Below are 21,258 nucleotides of genomic sequence, written 5' to 3' on the forward strand. Positions count from 1 at the left end.
TTGTCATTTGTTTCCCCCCAAGAAGAATGGCATGTCTTAAAAGATAAAGAGTCATGTATCCCCAGTATATACACCAGTGCCTGATGCTTCATAGGCATTCAATAAATATTTGCTGAACAAATGAGGGTAGAGGTCAAAAAATTGAGCCTGGGGTGATTCCTGTTACTGAAATAGTTGTTCTATTCAGGAGAGTCTGAGAAGAAGCTGTACTTATTTTGTTGCAGTTTTGTGAAGGACCCCCTATACTGTGTCTGTGTCTCATATGTCAATTTCATGTTAGGAAAAAAATGTGTTGATGTGGTCCCTCGCTGTCATCTCATGCTATCAGGCTTCTGTCTCCCCCATAACCATGAGCATTACTTGTCACTGGCAAATGAATATGATTTTCAGCCATGAGAAAATAATAAAAGTTTCTTAGTTCTAGTGTATTCTAGGATTTTTCATAATGTTTTCAATGAAATAAAATAACTCTGTTCTTTTATTTTATGGAAATGGCTCTGAATGTCATTAAAAACACACGTTTGTGACTAGATGGATTTTAGTACTTAACATCTTGTATTAATCTTATTTTTTAAATCCCACTGCTAACCACTTTTGCCTGGTTGGACCACCCATATTTGAGTTTCTATGCATCCTTTGAGGAATAGGTTGTTTTTCCAGCGGATTTTTCTACCTTATTTACAAATGTCTGTTTTATACCTGCAAGGAAAAAGATACCACACTGAGCACCAAGTTTGTGCTTCCCCATCAATTTAATTTTCTCGTCAGATTTTTTTTCTTTTCCCAATATGAGAAAACTTCTTAAATCAGTAGAGAGTGTGTTCTTTGTAGCTCTAGAATCTGATTTAAGAGAGGAAGAAGTATATTCCAGGTTAGAAACAGAGAGAATATGGATATATTCTCTTAGAGAACTCAGAATTAATGCCACTTCCCTCCCCATTTCCTGCATTTCCTATTGTTGAGTCTGTCAAGCAAGATGTATTTACTGAGCCCAGCTATCTGTCTAGTGCTATAAAAGGTATTGTGGAATAAAGCAAGGGTTGCCAAACGTGACTAATGGACCAAAGCCAGCTTGCTTCCTGCTTTTTTAAAATAAAGTTTTATTGGAACACAACGACATCCATTCATTCACATATTATCTATAGTTGCTTACATGCTACAAGAGCAGAGTTGAATAATTATAGCAGAAACCTTATGGCCCCCAAAGCCTAAAATATTTACTATCTGGCCTGTACAAAAAAAGTTTGCCAACCTCTGGTATAAAAAGGTGGTTCCCATTCTCATAGAGTTTATGAATTAATAGGATTGGTTGTTAAAACATGCCAAATTGTATGATAATGAAGAGAATAGATAAATGCCAAATTGTATGATAATGAAATGCCAAATTGTATGATAATGAAGAGAATAGATACCACGGAATGGTTATTGGTTAGAAAATAAATCTCATTTACAGAGGAGTTTATTCAGTATGTTGAATTGCAGAAAGGCTCCTTGTACTGCCTCTTCCCCCTCATTCTGTGCTTATCTCTGTCAAGTCCCAGATATATTATAAAATGAAAATCTATTCAAAACTTTGTTAACAAAGCTTTTCCCAGCTCTACATCCTCCATAACTCCCTCAAAGTGACTCATTGGAGAAGTAGGACAGGATTTTAAAGATTGTAACATTGTTCAGAGCCATGCCCGGGATATCATAGATCCTCAGCTATGTTGGAATAAGTAAAAGAACATGGGAACTGTAAAGGAAGGGAAATTCTGTGCAAATAATAGCTAATGTTACTGAATATTCAAAATGTGCCACCTTAGAATTGTGTTTCTCAGCGGGAAAGATACTGGCTTTTTAAAGATTAAATGGTAGTGAGTATGTAAACCACTTAGCACAGTGCCTGACACATGGCATATTATAAGCATTTAATAAGTCTTTACTGTCCTTATTTAGAGGAAATTGTATTTTTTTTCAGATATAGTACTAATTACACTAATATGCATGAAAGTAAAAAAAAAAAGCATATAAATTAATCCTTGATTGCATCACTCTTAAGTATTAAGAAAACATTTGTATTTAGGAAATACATAACAGAGTGATTCACAATAATGTAAAACTGGTTGTTGCTTTATCAGTGTAGAAACAGTATTTTTTTTATTTTGTTGTGCTAATTATTAAATAGCAAGAGCTTAACTATAGTGTATGAGGCTATATCCACTCAGCTGCTTCCTTTTATAAAATCTTTTTATTCTAGTTTAACATAAGTTCTAAGAACACCACTCAGCAAATTTTCACAAAAGAAGCGCACTTGTGTAACTAGCACTCTGATCAAGCAGAATATTACCAACATCCCAGACCACCCCTCTCCCCAGGCCTTCTTCCAATCACGATTACCCCCCAAAGGGAACCACTCTCCTACCACAGGAACATACATTTAAAAAACTAATCGAGGAAATGTTAACATACTCTTTTAATAAGTCCACAGACTCCGTTAGGCTTTTGAGAACAATCTGACATTTTAAGAAGAGAATAGTCTTCTGACGCTGAAGTATTTCTTGCTATACATGTCAGAGTGCTTTTTACATCATCATTAATGTGTTTTGATATGTTTGATATGAAAGCCTTGAGGGGCAGACAATTATTTTCCTCTTCTTAAAATAGAGTGAATTAGGGTTTAACTACATGAAAAAGTTCATGATTAAAAACAACAACAATCAATCTGTTGAGGTTTCTCTAGAATGACCATTAGTCAGTCTTGCAAACTTAGCTAGACATGGAGATGTGGAAAGTTAATTTGAATGAATCTTTTTTTCTACCATTAACCCACGCATTTGGGTAATTTTATTTTGTGTGTGTGTTTCTTACATCTATGAAGGAATTCATATCTCCCCATCCTTCTCTGCTCCAAAGGCCAACCTAATTTACACTGGCAATTTCTTATCTATTCTGAATAATGTGTGAATATCCAAGAAAGTGCTTTGAAAGATAAGTTTCCTATTTATTAAGAGTTATTTACCCATCCTAATTTTTCTTTGTTTTACTTCATGTTATATGTTACTTAAAACAAACAAACAAAAAAGGAGGTCATTATAATTTTTATTCCCAAATGTTTAGTTTGGCCTCTGTTGCAAGACCTCAATTGCAGGCTGAAGTGCCAGAAGCTCAAGCTGAAAACAAGAATGTGGTGGGCAGGCTTGAGATTTGAATTCAGGAGGAGAGTTTATATTTTCCCAAAGGCCTCATTAACGAGAGTCCAAGCCCTAAATGTTACTACCAACCCATTTTTACTGACTTTTCTGTTTTATGAAATAAAGTATCATCTATATGTGTATATCTTTAAACAACTTTCTCTTCCCTTTCAACTGCCTTTTAAGCAACTAAAGAAATTTTAACAGTAAATCCTTATCAAATTTGATATTATGTTTTTGGTCAAATCCCACAGAACCTATTCACACAATAACGTTTTATTTTTTGAGATTTTCACAATTAGAAACAACCTAAATGTCCATCAATAGGGGACTAGTTAAATGAATTATGTTACAATGGAATACTGTACAGTCATTAAAAAGAATGATATTTATCTGCATTTGTTGATTATCATTATAAAAACCTTCTTAATCCTACGATCCCATATATTTAAATGCATTTTGCTATGTATCTCTTTGTGTATGTTGTATTACAAAATATATTTAAGCAGAAGACAAAAGTAATTGTCTTTGAGAGGTGGAATGGAAGAGATTTGGCTTCCTGCTTTATACTCCTTTTTTAAATGTAAGGTATATTGATTATGTCTTAGCTTTAAAAGGAGAAAATCAATTGAAATAGATTGTTGTGTTGTTTTGTGTCTGCTTTTTATATATCCAATATTTCAATCCTTATTCTTTATATTTTAAAAGTACGTTCAGAATCCCCTCCAGAGCTTTGGCTGGAAGAGCATACGGGTTTTTTCTGAGTGTACAAGAGTAGACAAGAGTAAGCTGGAGTGCTGGTTTCCCATCTGAGCCATGCCATGCTTAGGGGGAAGTGCTGACCGATGAAGTCGATGCCAAGACTGACAGTGGTATCAGGGTCGGAGAGAGTTCTTTAGCTCAGTTACTTACTCATTCATCTGGGTATGTTTTGTGGCTTTAATTGGATTAGGGAAACATTTACATTGAGGCTTTAGGAACATTTTCATACCGTTGAACTCTCAGAGCAATATAAACCCACAGCATTAAGAATGGGATTTATGTAAAGTCACTAGGGTAAAATGAGTGCCTGGTTCTCTTCTTGATTTTTACTTGCTGAGGAAGGCACTCAGAGACAGTGGGGACAGAAATTACGTGTAGGCCAGGGCATATATTTTCAGGGAGACACAGTGTGATACATTTTTAAGGAAGTTTACCTTTTCAAGAAGTAAAGCAAGTCCATTTGCAAGTGCTTTTGTTGAAAATAAGACTAATCTGGAAGTAATTTGTCCTACAAATATATTATCTCCATCATTATTTGCTAAATCTTCCATATCTGTTATTTCTCAACCTTACTTTTTCCTACGTTTTAAGTCCCCTAAAGATTGAAGTTATTCTTCCTGACTACAAATCGAGATCCATATTATCTCTTATAATTTAGGTGAATTTAGAAGCAAGGTGGTGACTTACTCCAACAATATCTGAACTGGAGATAGGACTAACACTCTCAAGAAATGAGAATGTCAAGGAATAGTATCTAATTAGGACCTGTGGCAGGTTACATTTCCCCAAAATGGCCACAGTAGTGTTCCCAGTCTAACATTCTCTTGCCATTCCCTGGCAATAAGCAGAGTCTGTTTCCCCTTCCCTTGAATCTGGGGCTAGACTTTGTGACTGCCTCAACAGATAGAATGTGATGGATATGACACTGTGTGGCTTTGAAGCTAGATCATAAAAGGCACTAAGACTCCCACCTACCTCTTTTTCTCTCTTGAAACACTCACTTGTGGAAACTATCCACCACTCTGTGATGAAATTCACACTAGCCTCTGTGGGGGGATGACTTGGAGAGGCCCAGATGCAGAGGAACTGAGGCCTCCAGCCAGCATCAACCAACAGGTATGAAAGCAAATGAGCTCTCAGATGATTCTAGTCCCTAGCCTTCAAGTCTTCCAACCGAGGTTCCAGACATCATGGAACAAAAACAAACTGTCATGGCTTTGCAGAATTCAGATTCCTATACCACAGTTTTCATGAGCAATAAATAGTTGTTTTATACCACTGAGTTTTGGGGTAATTTGTTTTGTATCCACAGTAACTCGTTCAGGGACACCTCTCCTCCACTCAAAGACAGATAAGGAAGTATCTGCAGACAAGGGCAGAATTCTTTCTAATAATTTTACGTCTCCATGGTGTGGCTTGGATTCAAAGATTAATTTTTAAAATGCACACATAGCTAATATTTTATTCGAAATGTACAATGAAGAGTGACCAGAGGACTGGTTTTAAAAAACTGCCTAGGCAAGCAGAGATTATACATCTAGAAACCACTGAAAGGAATCTTCTTTAGTTCCAGTGAAGCACTGTTTTAGAAGTTGGGTTATTATCTGTACTTGATTATAGTGAGAAAGCTGTGAGTTTGTCACCTTAAATATGATGTTAGCTTTAGGTTTTTTGTAACAAAAATTTATCAAGTTGAAAAAGTTCTGCATTATTTCTAGTTTGCTGATAGTTTTTATCATGAATGGGTGTTAGGTTTTCTCAAACACTTTTTCTTCATCTGTTGACATGATCAATGTTGATGTCAATAGCCTGTGATGTGATGATTATATAAATTGATTTTTGAATGTTAAACCAGCCTTGCATACCTTGGATAAATCCAACTTGGTCATGTTTAATCATTTTTATAATTTTTTGGATTTTATTTGCTAATATTTTGTTGAGGATTTTTGCATCTATATTCATGAGGGATAACAGCCTGTTGTTCTTTTTTCTTGTAATGTCTTTATCTGGTTTTGGTATTTGGGTAATGCTGGCATTATAGAATGAGTTACGAAGTAGTCCTGCTTCTATTCTCTGAATCTGTATAGTTTTTGGTGGCTAGATTTTCATAGAAAAGTAGGTAGGACCTCCAGGTGTTCAGAGAATATGATTAGATTTTTAGTTTGACATACTGACATTTAACAGATTTTAAACTCCATAGTGTTTTTTATTTGCTAGATATACATCAGCAAAACTATCATAATTTTTCATCCAAGTGTAGTAATATCTATAAAGTAAATGAGGTGGTAAATCATTTGGATAGGTCATACCCATGAAAGTTCTATATAATAGTATGTATTTGATTTACCACACACCATTTAGATTGCTTGATTTTTTCATTCCCTTGCATAATATCATTTGTTTACATTAAAACACAAGAAGAAAAGTTTTCAATGCTTTGGCTGCATTGCCTTGATTAATTGAGTCCTCAGGTAAATACACTGTGCAGCGGAGAAAGCAGATGTCTTGAGATTGTGTTGCTACTATCTATGTTATTTCAGGGGCATCTCAACTGCACTGTGTGCACTTAAGGATAACATTTCTTTTTTTTTTTTTAAGAAAACTCTCTCAACTTTCATTCTTCTTACTTCCTAGCTCCATTGCATTTATAATGTTGCTTAGTAAAAATTAGTTACATAAAACATTTTAAGTAACTTTGCCAGATTTTCTTCTGAGCCTTCCTAACTTGATTTGCAGATTAACTTTGATAAGCAGACAGGACCTTATGGCGTGTATTTATTTATACTGAATCTCCTCAGTTTCTCCTAGGTGAGAAATTGGAGTTTTAAATGAGAATTTATATCAGTTGAGATTGCTGTTTCTGTAGGAATTACAGCTTACAACTATTTGCGTCTTTTGGTTACATAAAAAGCAAATACAGAAGGTCAGTGTTGCTTAGTTGACAAGAAAAGTGAATGACTGAAATAGAAACAAGTCATATAGTAGCTTTTATACCAGCCTCATAAATGTCTCTGGCCCATGGACCATCAATTTATGAAATTTCTACCCAAAATGCCACCAATTCTGCATTACTGGATTGTCCCATTTTATGGAAAAGCTCTTTATTAACGTTACAGCATGGCATAGGTAAAATTTTTGTCTTAGTAAGAGAAATGTAGTATAAGATTAGGAGTGTGGGTTTTTAAATCCGATTTCTGGGATTAAAACCATGCTTTATTATTTGTTATATATGTAAACTTAGGAAAGTACTTTAATTTCTCTTGGCCACATTTTGTTTATCTGTAAAATGGAGATAAAAATAGTGCCTACTTCACATACAATTATTGTCAAAATTAGATGGGTTAGCACATGTAAAGGGCTTACAATATTACCTAGCATATAAAATATTCACTTCCAGTGTTAGCTATTAATGCTATTATTTTATTGTCGAGAGGAGTTTTCTTATATCTATGGTTTAGATCAGAATGTCTTTGGTTTTTCCCACTGCATTGAAGTATTTATTAAATACCTCTTTGTTCCAGAAGTGATTTGTGGCAACTTAAATTATATGTACTGTTAAAAATCTCAGTGAATGGAAAATGAGAATCACATTAATGAGTATGAAACTGAAGAAATTCAGTATAAATAAATACACACCATAAGGTGCTGTCTGCTTATCAAAGTTAATCTGTAAATCAAGTTGCGTTTCCCAGGGATAAATTTACAATCATATTTTACACATAATATTAATAATTTTTAATTGATTAGAAACTTTATATTTCTTTCTAGACCTCACAAGTTAACTTATTTGGGTAGGCAAAATTTCATTGCTACAGTTTTAAATCCATCCCCATTATATGTTGTTTTAAACATTTGTAGGTGGTTTTTTTTTTTTTTCATTTTGCTCTTCTAGCTCGTGAATGCAAATACTCTATGTAGCAGAGAAAAGGAAAAAAAAGCACTTACCAATGCAAGCTGCATACACATACATTCATGTGATCAGAATAATCTGATCATTATGATTATTTTATTTTTATTTTTTACAATTTTTATACTCTTTAGTTATTACGGGAGATTGTGTTCATTAGTTGTTTGTTTTTCAGCCCCAAATTTAAATTCTCAACTCTCCCAAAATTTCTGTCTCATTCACTTAATTAACATTTTGAGCTTATCCTCAAGTTCTTGAGCTTGTACTCTAAAATGTAAATTTTTGTTTGATGTAATCGTAGACATGTACAGTAAAATGTTTGTACCTTTATCACTGGGATTTATATTTGCCTCATAGTAACAGAAACTAGAAATAGCAATGGCTTAAGGTGAGAAGTTCAGAGCTAGTGTGGAAGCTTAATCTTAACAAAGTCATAAAGGATACAGGATCCTTCTGTCTTTGGACTTTTTGTATCTTTAGCATTAGCTTGCGTTACTAAAGCTACAAAATGGCAATTTGTGATGGAGGAGAAAGGAAGAATGAAACAACCAAAAACAGAAAAAGAATTTGGGAGAGGCATCTGTCCCACTTTAAAGGAGCTCTCCTGGGATCCTACCTAACAGTTTCCCTTCGCATCTCTTTAGCTGCCCCTAGCTGGAAAGGAGTGTTAGGAATTATGGCTTGAGGATTTTTGCATTGTTCCTAGAAATAAACTTGAATTTTATTGGTAAGAAAGATAAGAAGAATGGATATTCAGAGAGAACCTGCAGGCTTTCCCATAATCCCTGATTTCTCATAACTTGTGTTTGGTAGGTATTTAAATGTTAATCATTTTTCAGCATCTTCTAAATGTGCAGGTGCTGTTGCCATTTTTAGGCAAGGATATCCAATTTTAGCTTTCTTAATTGAAAGCAAACCTCCTTTACTTATTTACAAGAAGAAGGAAGGTTAAGAGTTTTCTTACATTCTTCTGTCCAGCTGGGAGGCAGCAATGGACTTTAAGAAGACTGACAGAGTATTTTCCCACTTGGTTCCCTCAGTAGGATAAATCTGTTTTAAAATGTGCCAGACAGATGGTAGTTTTTTAAATACTTCAGTGATCAAGCACACACCATAAAATTCTGAACAATGAAGAAGAGCAATCCTATTTATTTAAAATAAGAGGACAAAGGTAGTCACACTGACTTCCATTTGATTAAATGGTACTTTGTTCCATTGGTTCAATTTGGGGTATTACAGATTTCCTAATGGGAATCGTGTATGCATCACAGCTGTGAAACAGCTCACACATGAACTTAGCAAGTTCTAGCAACAGTGGAAATGTGAAGGTAAGCAAGCAAAGATTGTCTAAGCCTCATAAAGGTACCACAAGGTGAGATCCGCACCACACATTGCCTTTATGAATGTTTCCCTTTTCTTGTATGGACCTAAAAGTCTGTTGTTTTCATATACAGCCACTGATGTTTAAAGATTCTTTAAGGCAGTGATTTAGTATATGATGTATTTAATGTACCAGTTTTTCTTTAAATGGTTCTTTTGCATTTCAGGGAATCATTTGTATGTTAATATAACAGAAACCTTCCTAAACCTACTGTTTAGGAAGAAAAGATAATTACATGTTTCAATGACTGTATCTCTAGGGCTTTGGCATCCTGACAGGTTTTTGTACTAGTGTATGCAATGCAAGAAACCTCTACGTATTTATAGCAAAACAGATCTTGTGCCAAGGCCCCCAGACATAACTGAAGTCTTATCTGAGAAGGCAATGTAGTATTGTGGTTTAGTGAATAGGTTTGGAGTCATGCACACCTGGATTTGAATCCTGGCCCTGCCACTCAGGCAAGTTATAACACCTCCAAGCCTCAGTGGCCTCGTTCACAGAGTTTCAAGAGAATAAAAATTAGATAATATATAGTGGATGTTTCCCAGTGAAGCCCTGTACTTATGTAATCTCCTCCCCTTGAGCTTGAGCTGGGCTGAATGACATTGGGTTATAACAAGACAGTGGCTTCTGTGTTGGGTGCTTTCTCACTATCTTGGTGTGCTCGTGCTCTCTTGGATTGCTTGCTTTGGGTGAAGTCAGCTGCCATATTATTAGCCAGACTTGTGGAACGGCTCTCAGCTCTGTTGGAAGTGAATGTTTTGAGGCCTGTCGACAGCCACTGAATGGGCTTGTAAGCAAAACTTTCCCCTGTTGCACTTTGAGTTGACTATGGTCCATCTGACACACCTTGATTGCAACCCCTCAGGAGAGACCATGAGCCAACGACACTGAGTTAAACAGCACCCAGTTTTCTGACTCACATACCCTAAGACGATAAATATTTGTTGTTTTTTTTGTTTGTTTTAAACCACTGAGTTTGGAGTGATTTGTTACACAGTAAATAGATAACTATTCTCTTCAGGAGCCTAAAAAAAATTAGTAACACTATTCTCAAAACAAGAAAAGATCAGACTTAATCCAGCATTACTGGATTATTCATCATGCACTATAAATCAATTTCAATATATATGTGCAGACCTTAAGAAAATGCCCAGTGGACTATCCCTTTCCTGTTTTTGTAGATTGAGACATGTAAGGAAAAATATACCAAGCATTTGAAAATTTCAAAATAGCAAAGAAAGACAATAACCCAAGATATTATGTAATTCTCTTACCTCAGAATAAGATAATATTTATGTTGTATTTGATAGGTATTTAAATGTTAATCATTTTTCAGCATCTTTTAAATGTGCAGGCGCTGTTGCCATTTTTAGACAAGGATATCCAAAATAAAAGGAAATAGATAGTAATTGGCAGATAACATTCCTTAGATGGACACAAAGATGTACTAAAATCTTTAAAAGTCAAATTGATAAAAATACAACAAAAGTTTGTGTTTGTTACTTGAACAGTTTGTTATTTAACAGTATTTGTTTGGGATCTTTATGTTCATTTAATTTAGAAAAGGCCATCCTACATACTGCAATTTTTTCACTAAACAAAATCTCAAAACAATGTAGAAAAAGGTTGTTCATATTTTGGGAGCGTGTAACAAATTCCATTAAAAACTTTATGTGTACTGTCGTATTAAAATCAGTCTCACTTGCCACAATCAATCTATCTTAGGTTTGCAATACATTCTTAACTCACCATTGAATTCTAGAAAGTAGGATATGGAACTTATTAATAGGTAAATATAACCCTTGGATCAGAGCCCTAAGATAGGATTTCTGTGTAACTACTATATAATTTCATCTACCTCTACTTTTTTTTCTAAAATTCCCCTCAATCTAAGGCTTTCTTTTTTAAAGTGTTTTGGAAATTTTTAGATTTTCTTTGGAAATTATCTTATTAGGACTAAAGCAGTTCTTACCAAAATTCTTTTTGAATTCATTAAACTTCATATAGAAAAGCTTATACTAGAAAGTCTACTGCCGGCTATCAGGTAAGTAAAAGTAAGATCTTCACTCACTATTACAGTGAATCTTTTCCTGGCCAACTGCTGTTTTTTAACTTGTAATATTGAATAAAATTGTATTCCAGGGTGGTGTGCCTGCACTTTAGAGTCTGGAATACATATTGGTTTATTCTGCCCAGATGATTTAGTTAAGAGCAAAAATGAGTATTCTCGTTTCCCAACGGATTCTTTGGTATAAAAAGGCAGAGCTGCCCAAGTATGTAGAACTTATTTTAAATGATCCGAAAGCAGAGAATTTACTTACCCTGAGACATCTTAAAACAAAACAAGATTAAAAAAAAACAACAACAGATTTTAAGTTGTGGCCAGTACAATTTAAGACTCTTTGTACCCGTTTTTCTTTACTCCAAAAGAGCATCTGTAATTCATCTTATGAGTGCTAGAAAGTTACAAAACTTCTTTATGTGTTGACATTTTTTAACTATATAGTCAGATAGACTTGAAATACACTTTAAAATTGAAAAGTATTCTCAGAGAAAAGGAGACATGAACTCTGGATTGAAAATCATCATGAGACCTGAATGATGGCCTGTAAACATTCTGATAAAGAGGTTAAGCCTACATTTTCTGAAGTTCAGGTTGAGGCAACTGGCCTTAGTTCGAACCACTGCCCTGACTATATTGAATATTTTAGTTAGAGTCATTCTAAACATGTATTTTTAAGCAATACTATTATCCTGAAGTTGGTTCAAAGTCTCTTTCAACATGATTTACAATAATGGCATGTTATATTCCCAGAGAAAAGGTTTCATTCCGAAACTTCAGTTTTATGTACAATATATCCCTCTTGTAATCAAATTTACTGATCTGAAAGCATAAAAAAAAGACTGTTTAAAAGAGAAGCTCTTTATGGTTAGTATACCAGTAATAAAACGTACTGTAGAACCTTCATTAATGAAACCAGTAATGTTACAGCTAAGTCTAAATTTTCTTAGGCTGAAATGAAGAGTAGCAGAATTTGAGGATACAGGAGAAAAGTAAAGATAGTGTCATTTAAAGGAAAAATATTTAAATATTACAATAAAAAAAAATCGCCGCTCAAGAATGACTTGCTCTTCAAGTCTATCAGCCCTTACTGTGATGATTTCATAAAATGAACCAGGCTGTTACAGTTGTTTGTTTAATAAGTTCTAAAATTGATCCATAATCCACTTCCTTCATATCTACATCAAGAATAAAGATAGTCCTATCATCTCACCCAGAATAGTTTTCGGCCGTAATGCTGGTATCCAAGGATATCTTATCTTTTCATTGTCAAAAATTTAATGAGGCCATAGAATCTACTTGATACATAGTAGAGTTTTTTAAGCAAAGATAAACTCAGGTTAATATATGTAAATTCAATTTAAAGGATTATATTTTTTGTAAGTGTAGGAGGATATATTAGGTTTGTGAAATTGTCTCTTAACCACTCAGAGCATCAGCTTTCCACAAGTGTAAAATGCAGATGTTCAACTAAGCAGTCTCAAAATCTCTTACTATTAAAATTTCATAATTACTTCTTATTAAAGGGAAACCTAATTAGTGTGGTCTCCGTGTTTACAGTTTGTTTTGAGCCTAGAGAAGTTCTCAAGAGAAATTGATTTGTGGGGCATTTTCCAAAGTATGCTTTACATACACCAGCACATGTGATTCCAAGGTTTAAAAGTCTAAGAAACATCACCTATACTATATAGCCATTTTGGCAATTCACAGTGCTTACTAGCACAAAAGCTCTGAAAAGAAACCTTTTAATCCTGCATTCCGCAAATTTACTTGACTAAAAAGCCTTTTATTTATTTTAAACAGAACACCTGCTACAGAGAAACTGTGTTTTGTACATTGTGGGAAACACTACACTGATATATAAGGACCTTAACAATCTGGAAAAGTCACTGTTAGTTTCCCCGATCTGTTACAAAGCACCGCAAACTAGATGGCTTAAAACAACAGAAATATATTCTTACAGTTCTCGAGGTTAGAAGTCCAAAATCAAGGTGTTGGCAGGGCCATACTCTCTCTGAAGGCTCTAGGGCACGATCTGTTCCCAGCCTCTCTCCAGTTTCTGGTGTTGCTGGCAATCGTTTGCATTCCTTGGTTTATAGAGGCATCTCTCTGCCTCAGGCTTCACATAATGTTCTTCCCTGTGTCTCTGTTTCTGTGTCTCTTTTCATGCCGCTCTAATCCATATGAACTCATCTTAACTGTACATCTTAATCATATCTGCAAAGACCTTATTTCCAAACAAGGTCACATGCACAAGTTTGGGGGCTAAGACTTGAACATGTCTTTTTGGGGGACACGGTTCAACCTGTTACAATGATTATCTATCAGACCTCATATCCCACTGCTTCTTGGCCAGATCATGTGTTAGAGCGCCCCAAGACTTAGTCTTCTGACCTTTCCTCTTTTATCTACTTTCATTCCCTTAGTAATCTCATCTATGCTTAAATGCCTTCTATATGTAGATGATTTCCAAATTCTTATCTCTAGTCCTGATCTCTTCCCTGATCTCTTATATCCGATACTCCTGATATATTTAATAGGATTAGACAGACTAACCTAGTCCAAAACAAAACTCCGAATTTCCTCTGGCCAACTCACTCGAGCTCCATTTCATCATATTGCTGTAAATAGCACCATCATTCTAAGAATCACCTTTTATTTTTCCTTTTCTTTCATCCACACTTTTAATCCACCAGCAGACTCGGCCTGCTATTATGGCTCTGGCCAGTGGTCTAGTTAACTTTATATCTTTCCCAGACCAAAAGTCTCCCATTCCTTTTTTTTTTTTTTCTTTCATGCTTGTGTCCCTACAGTCAGTTGTTCCCAGTATCAAGTGTGATTGTTTTCAAACATAGGTCACACTCTTGCTGACAACTCTCTAGAATATCCTATGTGCCCACCATCCACTTCTCTGATCCTTTCTCCTACCAGCCCTCCCCTTGCCCATTTTGCTCCATTATATTTATTGCCCAGTCCTCAGTCAAACCAACTCCAACCCACATTTGGGACTTTTCTCTTGGAGTACCATCAGCCTTGACATTTTCTTTCCTGATTTTTTGCATAATTCCTTTCCTCCCTCATGTTTTTCAAGACTCTTAATTCTCTCAGTGGTTTTCTCTAATCAATCTACCCAAAAGAAATCTCTCAATTTGTCAGATCCTTTACCCTACTTTATTTTTTTATGGTACTGCTCTCCACCTGAAGAATATTAATTTGTCTCCTCAAACTAAAATATAAATTATGTAAGAGCAGAGAATGTCTTATTCACCACTATATTTCCAGTGCCTAAAACAGTGCCTGGCACATAGTAGGTACTAAATTAATAGTGAATAAATGGACCAAAAAAAGAATGTACGAATACTAGCAGACTTTCTTCAATAGATTCAAGCTTTCTTCCTCAATGTCTCTAAACAGTGTTTTTTTCCTCAGTGTGTCTATCTTTATTCCTACTATCTACTTTCCTAAATTTTCTTCCACATATTGTTGTTCTTTGATGAAATGCCCTTGGTACTCTAAAAGCCTGTTCAAGTTCCACTTTTGTAAGTTTTCTCTGCTATACATTCTCACTATGATCTTCTCCAACTCTCTGATCTCCCATTGGACTCTGTCTTTACTGTACATGTCAGCACCTAATTGTTCTTTAATTATTGCATGTATGTCTCTCAAGACTACAAACCTCTTACGGACAAGGACATTATTATATACTCTTTCTTTTTTTTTTTTTTGCCCATGTGTCAGAGCACAAATAGTGGGCAGTTTTGATTATTTTATTGAGCAACTGATTGACTAATTGATTAATTGATTGTCTCAATCTCAAACAGCTTGCTTTTTTAAAAAAATTGAGTGTATATGGGAAGGAGTATATGGAAAAGTCAGAAAAAGAGACATTCATATTCAAATGACAATGTTAAAAGGACAGCATCATAATAAGAAACTGAAGAACAATTTCATTTCTTATCAGAAGGTAAACACCCTTCTTACTCAATATGGTGATGTTAACTGGAAATCTGCCTGAGTAATTGCATGCAGTTCCATATCATCAACTTGACCTTTCTTCAATATCTGTGAAAGAGCTTGTTAGTGAATATGAAAATTGAATTCATAAAACATATTATTATTATTATTAAACTGATAACATTTGCTATGAGTCACTTCCAATCCATGGTTTTTTGGATATCCATTCTTTTTGAAAAATTAGGTCACTTTTTAATCATAAGTTTAAAATTTGCAGGAGGATAAATTGTAAAAGTAACTTTGATAAAGGTAAACCTGTTTTCACATCTCTTGGTATACCTTGTTAGAATAAGATAGATAGATAGATAGATAGATAGATAGATAGATAGATAGATAGATAGATAGATATTCAAAAACAATGTATTAGATTTTCAGATTTTAAGGAATATAAACAGTATTCTTAACAGTTCCATTAAAATAAACCATATTTGTTTATGACTGACTTTGAATTTTGCTCTTTAGACCAGTATAAATTCACCATCCTTCATTTTGTGTTTTAGTGACTAGGAAATAAAAGAAAGATAAGGTCTACAGATGTTTTGTTTTTCTTTTGCTACGGCATGAAGTACCAATGGAAAGGTAAATCTAATATTAGCAATTATTGAGAAGTCATGTGTTCTTTTTTTTCCTTTAAGCTTATAAATATTAACTTTTAGCAAGTAGTATGTTTCTAAATTGTTTTCAGCAGCATACCAGCAAACTAAAGAGATAACAAAGGGGTGTGGGGAGATTTATAACGCCACGGTATATATTTCAGAGAACTCAGAAATTCCAGATTTTTCAGGTATCTACAAGCTGAATAGCAGCTGCAGCAACAAAATGGAAGGGAAAACAAAGCAGTTAGAGCTACACTGTTATGAAGAGATTATAAACTTCATATCCAAAAATATTTGCCACTACTACTCTGGATATAATACTGTCAGCATGAAGTCACAGAATACAAATCTTTGATTCACTTTGAAATGAAAACCACAAATACAGAACTAAACCCCACTCTTCAAGGGGCAAAAAGAGTTGAATATTATGCCAAAATTCTTCTTGCTTCAATAAAAGATACTAAGGTAATGCCTAATAAAACAGAAGCTGTTGAAATTCAGAAATTCGCCAAGATCATCAGTTTGATGTACTTGTTTCAGAGAGAGAAATTCACCATCTAAGAGAAAGGTTTCAGAGAGAGAAATTCACCATCTAAGAGAAAGGTCTCAAGTGATCCCCGTCACTGACCAGGAAGGACCCACCGAATTGGAAGCTCAGCACTGAAATGGCCCAGTCGATATTACTCTTCACATTGTCAGTGTCACCTTGTTGCTTCTTAAAGTGTTGAGCTCCTGTTTATTAAATGGATTCTTGCCTTCAAATATTTCTGGGGAGGCATGGTGAAAGAAATGAAGTGAGCCTTGCATCTGCCTAAACCTAAAACCAGTACATCCATCATCTTAGAGTCACTAATTAGAGAGTGACTCCTAACACAAGGAAGAGAAAAGTGCTTGGTGTGTTTAAATATAATTCTGTCAAACTTTTTTATCCTTATACATATCCTTGCTTTTTTAAAAAAATTACACAATATTCATTCTGAATGCATAAATCCAGATGATTATTATTACTTAGCAACAATCACAGATTGAATGCTAGTTATACATTGTTTGTGCTATGTACCTTCAAAAAGAGAAAAGTTTCTCCTTTATCTAACATCCATAAACTTCTAAGATATTAAGTTAGAATTGCTTTTAATGGGACTCCTGATTGTTCTAGGAGGCCTTCAAAAGACTTTGAATTATTAGCTAACACATATAAGTCATGAAACGTAATAGTAAAAAAATTACTCATGAAGCTACCGCCAAAATCTATATATCTCATCTTACCTGACTCCACCCTCCCAATACAACTCCGGGTACAACTATCCTCAGTTTTGACTACATAATTCCCTTGCCTTAGAAATGATCACCTGTTGATATAACTCAAAAGAATATACCTTTGAACTTTGCTTGTTTTTTGTGCTTTATGAAAAAAAGGAGTATCAGTCTAGTCCAATCACTTTTTTAAAAAATTCTATTTTATTATGTGTTCACTAATTTATATTTATCTGAAATATTTGATGGTATGGGAGTTAATATGGTTGTTAATATGTGATATATTAAGATTTATTATAAAGTTGTAGTAGTTAAGACAACATTATATTTCTGTAGGGATAGATGAATTGTCTGTGGGAACAGATTAAGAAGCCCAAAGATTCATGCATATATGGAAACCTGATTTATCATAGAAGTAACATTGGAGGTGACATTTTTTGACTCAGTAATTTCCATAAGAATATCAGCATAAATATACAGAGGTCTATGTTGAAGGATGCCCATTACAGCATTGATTATAATAGCAAAAGATTAGAAATAATCCAAATGTCTATAAATAGAAAAATTTTTAAATAAATAATAAAATATTCATATAAATATATACTAGAAAAGTATACAACCATTTAAAAGAAGAAAACAGGGAAAACTGGTCCTCTCCAATGCTGCAGATGGTGCTCATAAATTGATATCCTCACTCTGGAAAGCAATTTGGTAATATCTATCACAATTTAAAATATGCAAATCTTATGACTTAAAATTCCATGTATTAGAATCTGTCCAAGAGAAACCCTTGAACATCTTTTGAAGGGAGTGCCCTCAGGCTGTAAATTTCTTTGGTGCTTCAAAATCAACCAAACAAAATTTCAATAAACTTGCATGTCTATCAGTTGGAGTGTATAACTAAATAAATCATGGAGTACAGTTAAACAATTTCTAAAAAATGAGATAGGGAAATTTTCCAGTAATGGCAATGGAACTAACTGATTGTGTGAACCCTCCCAAAGTTACCAATGATAAGATCCGGACAAAATATTTTTTAAAATCTATCTTTAAATGCTTGAAAACATCCAAAAGGAGACAGAAACCACTGGAAATGGAATGGAGCTCGGTGTTGGTATACTCTTCTGTATTATTTGAATTTGGACCAAGTGCAGAATAATTTTAAAAACTGCATTTATTTAGATTTCAATCTGGTTTACATATCTAAAAATAAAACTTTTAAAAATCCAATTTTAATCCCTACATATCTTTTAGATTAAGTTAGGCATGTTTTCACTCTCAGAATTAAAAGCCCATCTATCATTTTCTAGTAGATTGCCTTGCTCTATTGGGGTTAAATATTTATTGATTCATTCAATTTCAGCAAATATTTTATGAGTGTCTAATATGTGTCAGACCTTCTTCTAGATGCTGGGGTATGCTAGTTAGCAAGACAAACAAGATTTCTGCCCACCTGGAGTTTATAATGCAATGACCTAGCTTATTTAACAAAGACTTCTAAGCAGAAAGTATATACTCACCTAAAGGTATTATCTGAGAGAAGAAGAAAAACAATGAGGAAAAGGATAAGCAGAAATTCTATTCCTATGCATATATTAAAATCCTAAAATATTAGAATTTAAGGGACTCTTACCGATGTTCGATTTTTTTACATGAGCATTTTTCTAAATATAATGCATTCTTTTTTATTAATTCTTAGGATACTTCAAAGCTGTAACCTTCCAATTTTTCAGTCACTTGGAATGTCAGTGGATTATAGAAGTTTAGTTTAATTCAGAATTTTTGCTTGGATTTGTCTTTTTTTTTTTTTTTTTGCAGGAACTTGTGGGAAAAATATGTCAACTCTTACATAAATATGACAGATATAGATTGTGAAATGGACTTTATTTGGCTTTCTTTTGAATTCCTTGATAGTTCTGTAACCAGTAGGCAGTGTGATATCATTGTTATTTTTATACTATGGGCAAATTTTTTAGAGCAGGAGAGTTAGAAATTTTCTTGATATGTCAATAATCCTTATTATCCAGAATGTTCTTTATTAAACCTCCTGTTTTATTATTAAACCTTCTGTTTTATTTATTAACTTTCTATTGAAACATTCAAACAATCCTAGTAAAATATCTCTAACTCGGCAGGAAAACGAAGTCAAATAAGTTTCAACAGTATCAAATATTTCTTAAAGTACACTTTTCCCAAGAACTTTTCTCTAAATCAGAAAATTGCTTATCCCTTCTCTTCTCCTTTGTCCTACTAAACCCTATGCATGGTAGAAATATGCTGTTTTTCTGTACTGTGTATTTCTTTTCTTACATCTATTATATTTAGATGATATTTATGGATGTTTGGCCTGTATTTTCATTAAGAACTGGAATTTTTTACTATTTTATATATTTTTTAAATCACTCTGATCAAATTTTGTTATTTTTCCAATAACTGAATACTAACATCAATTATTGTAATGATTATCATCTCACCTTAGACAATAACCCAGAAATACTGACTACATTGTCTCTGAGTTTAAAGCACTATTTGATTTTCTAAATCATCATCTGAAAAGATTTCTCTAGTAGGCTTCAGCGGCATAATATTCTTTATCCCTCAACTAAGTGTATTTTTTTCTATTTCTCTCTCTCTCTCAAAAAAAAAAAATCAACAGCTTGATCAAGTCATACGCCAAAGAAGCCTGTCCAGTTTGGAACTGTTCCTCTCCTGTGCTCAGAAACAGTTAAGTGCTTTGATAGCTACGGAACCAGTTGACATTGAATAAAGAGAACATGACGAGCTAACCCACACTGGCAATGGATAAATCATTAGACCTCTAAAATACATGCTGTGAATTATAAGGATGCTTTTGTTTTCTTTTCACACCTTAGAGAATTGATTTCCACTTCAAGGATAAACCAAAACAATATTTAGAACTATCGAGAAATCTAATGTGCAATTTATTTTCTTTTGTTTTCTCCTTTACATTTACCATTATTTTAGTAGTAGTTGTAGTTATAGTAGTAGCAGCAGCAACAGAAAGTATGATGTGACCCAAAAGCTATTGAAAATTGCCACATTACCAAAAGTTAATTAAGTAAACTTTATAGCCTCCAGTGGCCTATTATATTGTATTCGGCAAAAGTAAATCTCTTTACTTGTTGCTTCCCAGTGACTCTTGGTAAGATTCTAGAATGTAATCATATTTTTTTGATTTTGAGGATAAAAACAGCATGGATTTCGACATCTCATTCTGATAATACCAAACTTCTTTTCTGTAGTGGGATCTATTTTCATTGGTAAAAATAGAAAACACTAAAGATTATTTTATTAATTCATCTTTGATCTGATGTACCACTTAAAGTGGTATGTATGTGATATATGCTTATTTCCTATTTCTGTTCTTCAAAGTCACTATGAATCAATAAAGCCATTTTTTAAATGAATCATACCATGAACTTAATCTCTGGAAAAAGAATATAACAACAATTTATACAAATTGAGGTTCAAATATAAGAGATGAAATTCTTGTACTGCAAAATGTACTTAATTTATGAGCAGTGTTCTTCAGTGGGAAATCATGAGTTTTTTTAACATCACAACTAAATGTCATTAAAATGTATGCAAACGTTTTGTCTGGTTTTCTGAAATGCTTCTACTTTCATGGGCTTTGTACTTTTCTGGGATTTCTGAGTGTAATAAAAAGAGCTCCAAAAACTTATTTGGTTATTATTATTTCTTTTTTTATCCTTTCTTTTTAAATTAATTCTTCTTTTAAAAAAATGTTCCCGACCTTATATTTTCATGAAAGATGATGTTTTTAACATATACCTCTCCCTAAGTAGTTACAATACCATTTACTAAGAATCTTTAAATGTAAATAACTAGTTTTCTCTTACAAATTTAAATAAGAAATTAAAGCAAGCAGGCCACTGAATTGAAATGCGGCTTAGTATAAAAAGGGGAGAGGGTTACTTAAAGAACGAGCCAATAACACAATGTTATGGTCATATTTAAAATCACTGATTCTGTCATCAAATTTAAAATGATATTTTACAAGTTACTCAGATATGATTTATGTGAAAATGAAGCATAGAAGGTCACAAACTAAGGTCCAGAAAGAG

General features: G+C 33.7%; 1 protein-coding gene across 1 annotated transcript in view; it reads left to right on the top strand.

Annotated features, from left to right (window-relative positions):
* The window catches only part of CCDC91 (coiled-coil domain containing 91), a 294,142-nt gene extending 273,287 nt beyond the window's left edge, over positions 1 to 20,855 (top strand). Inside the window, exon 13 of the mRNA XM_011363116.2 lies at positions 19,809 to 20,855. Coding sequence (XP_011361418.1) covers positions 19,809 to 19,919 — 111 coding nt within the window. The 3' untranslated portion in view covers positions 19,920 to 20,855. The remainder of the gene's footprint in view (positions 1 to 19,808) is intronic.
* Positions 20,856 to 21,258: the final 403 nt, after the last annotated feature.

This window comes from Pteropus vampyrus, unplaced genomic scaffold (genome assembly GCF_000151845.1).
Source record: "Pteropus vampyrus isolate Shadow unplaced genomic scaffold, Pvam_2.0 Scaffold82, whole genome shotgun sequence".
Classification (NCBI taxonomy): domain Eukaryota; kingdom Metazoa; phylum Chordata; class Mammalia; order Chiroptera; family Pteropodidae; genus Pteropus; species Pteropus vampyrus.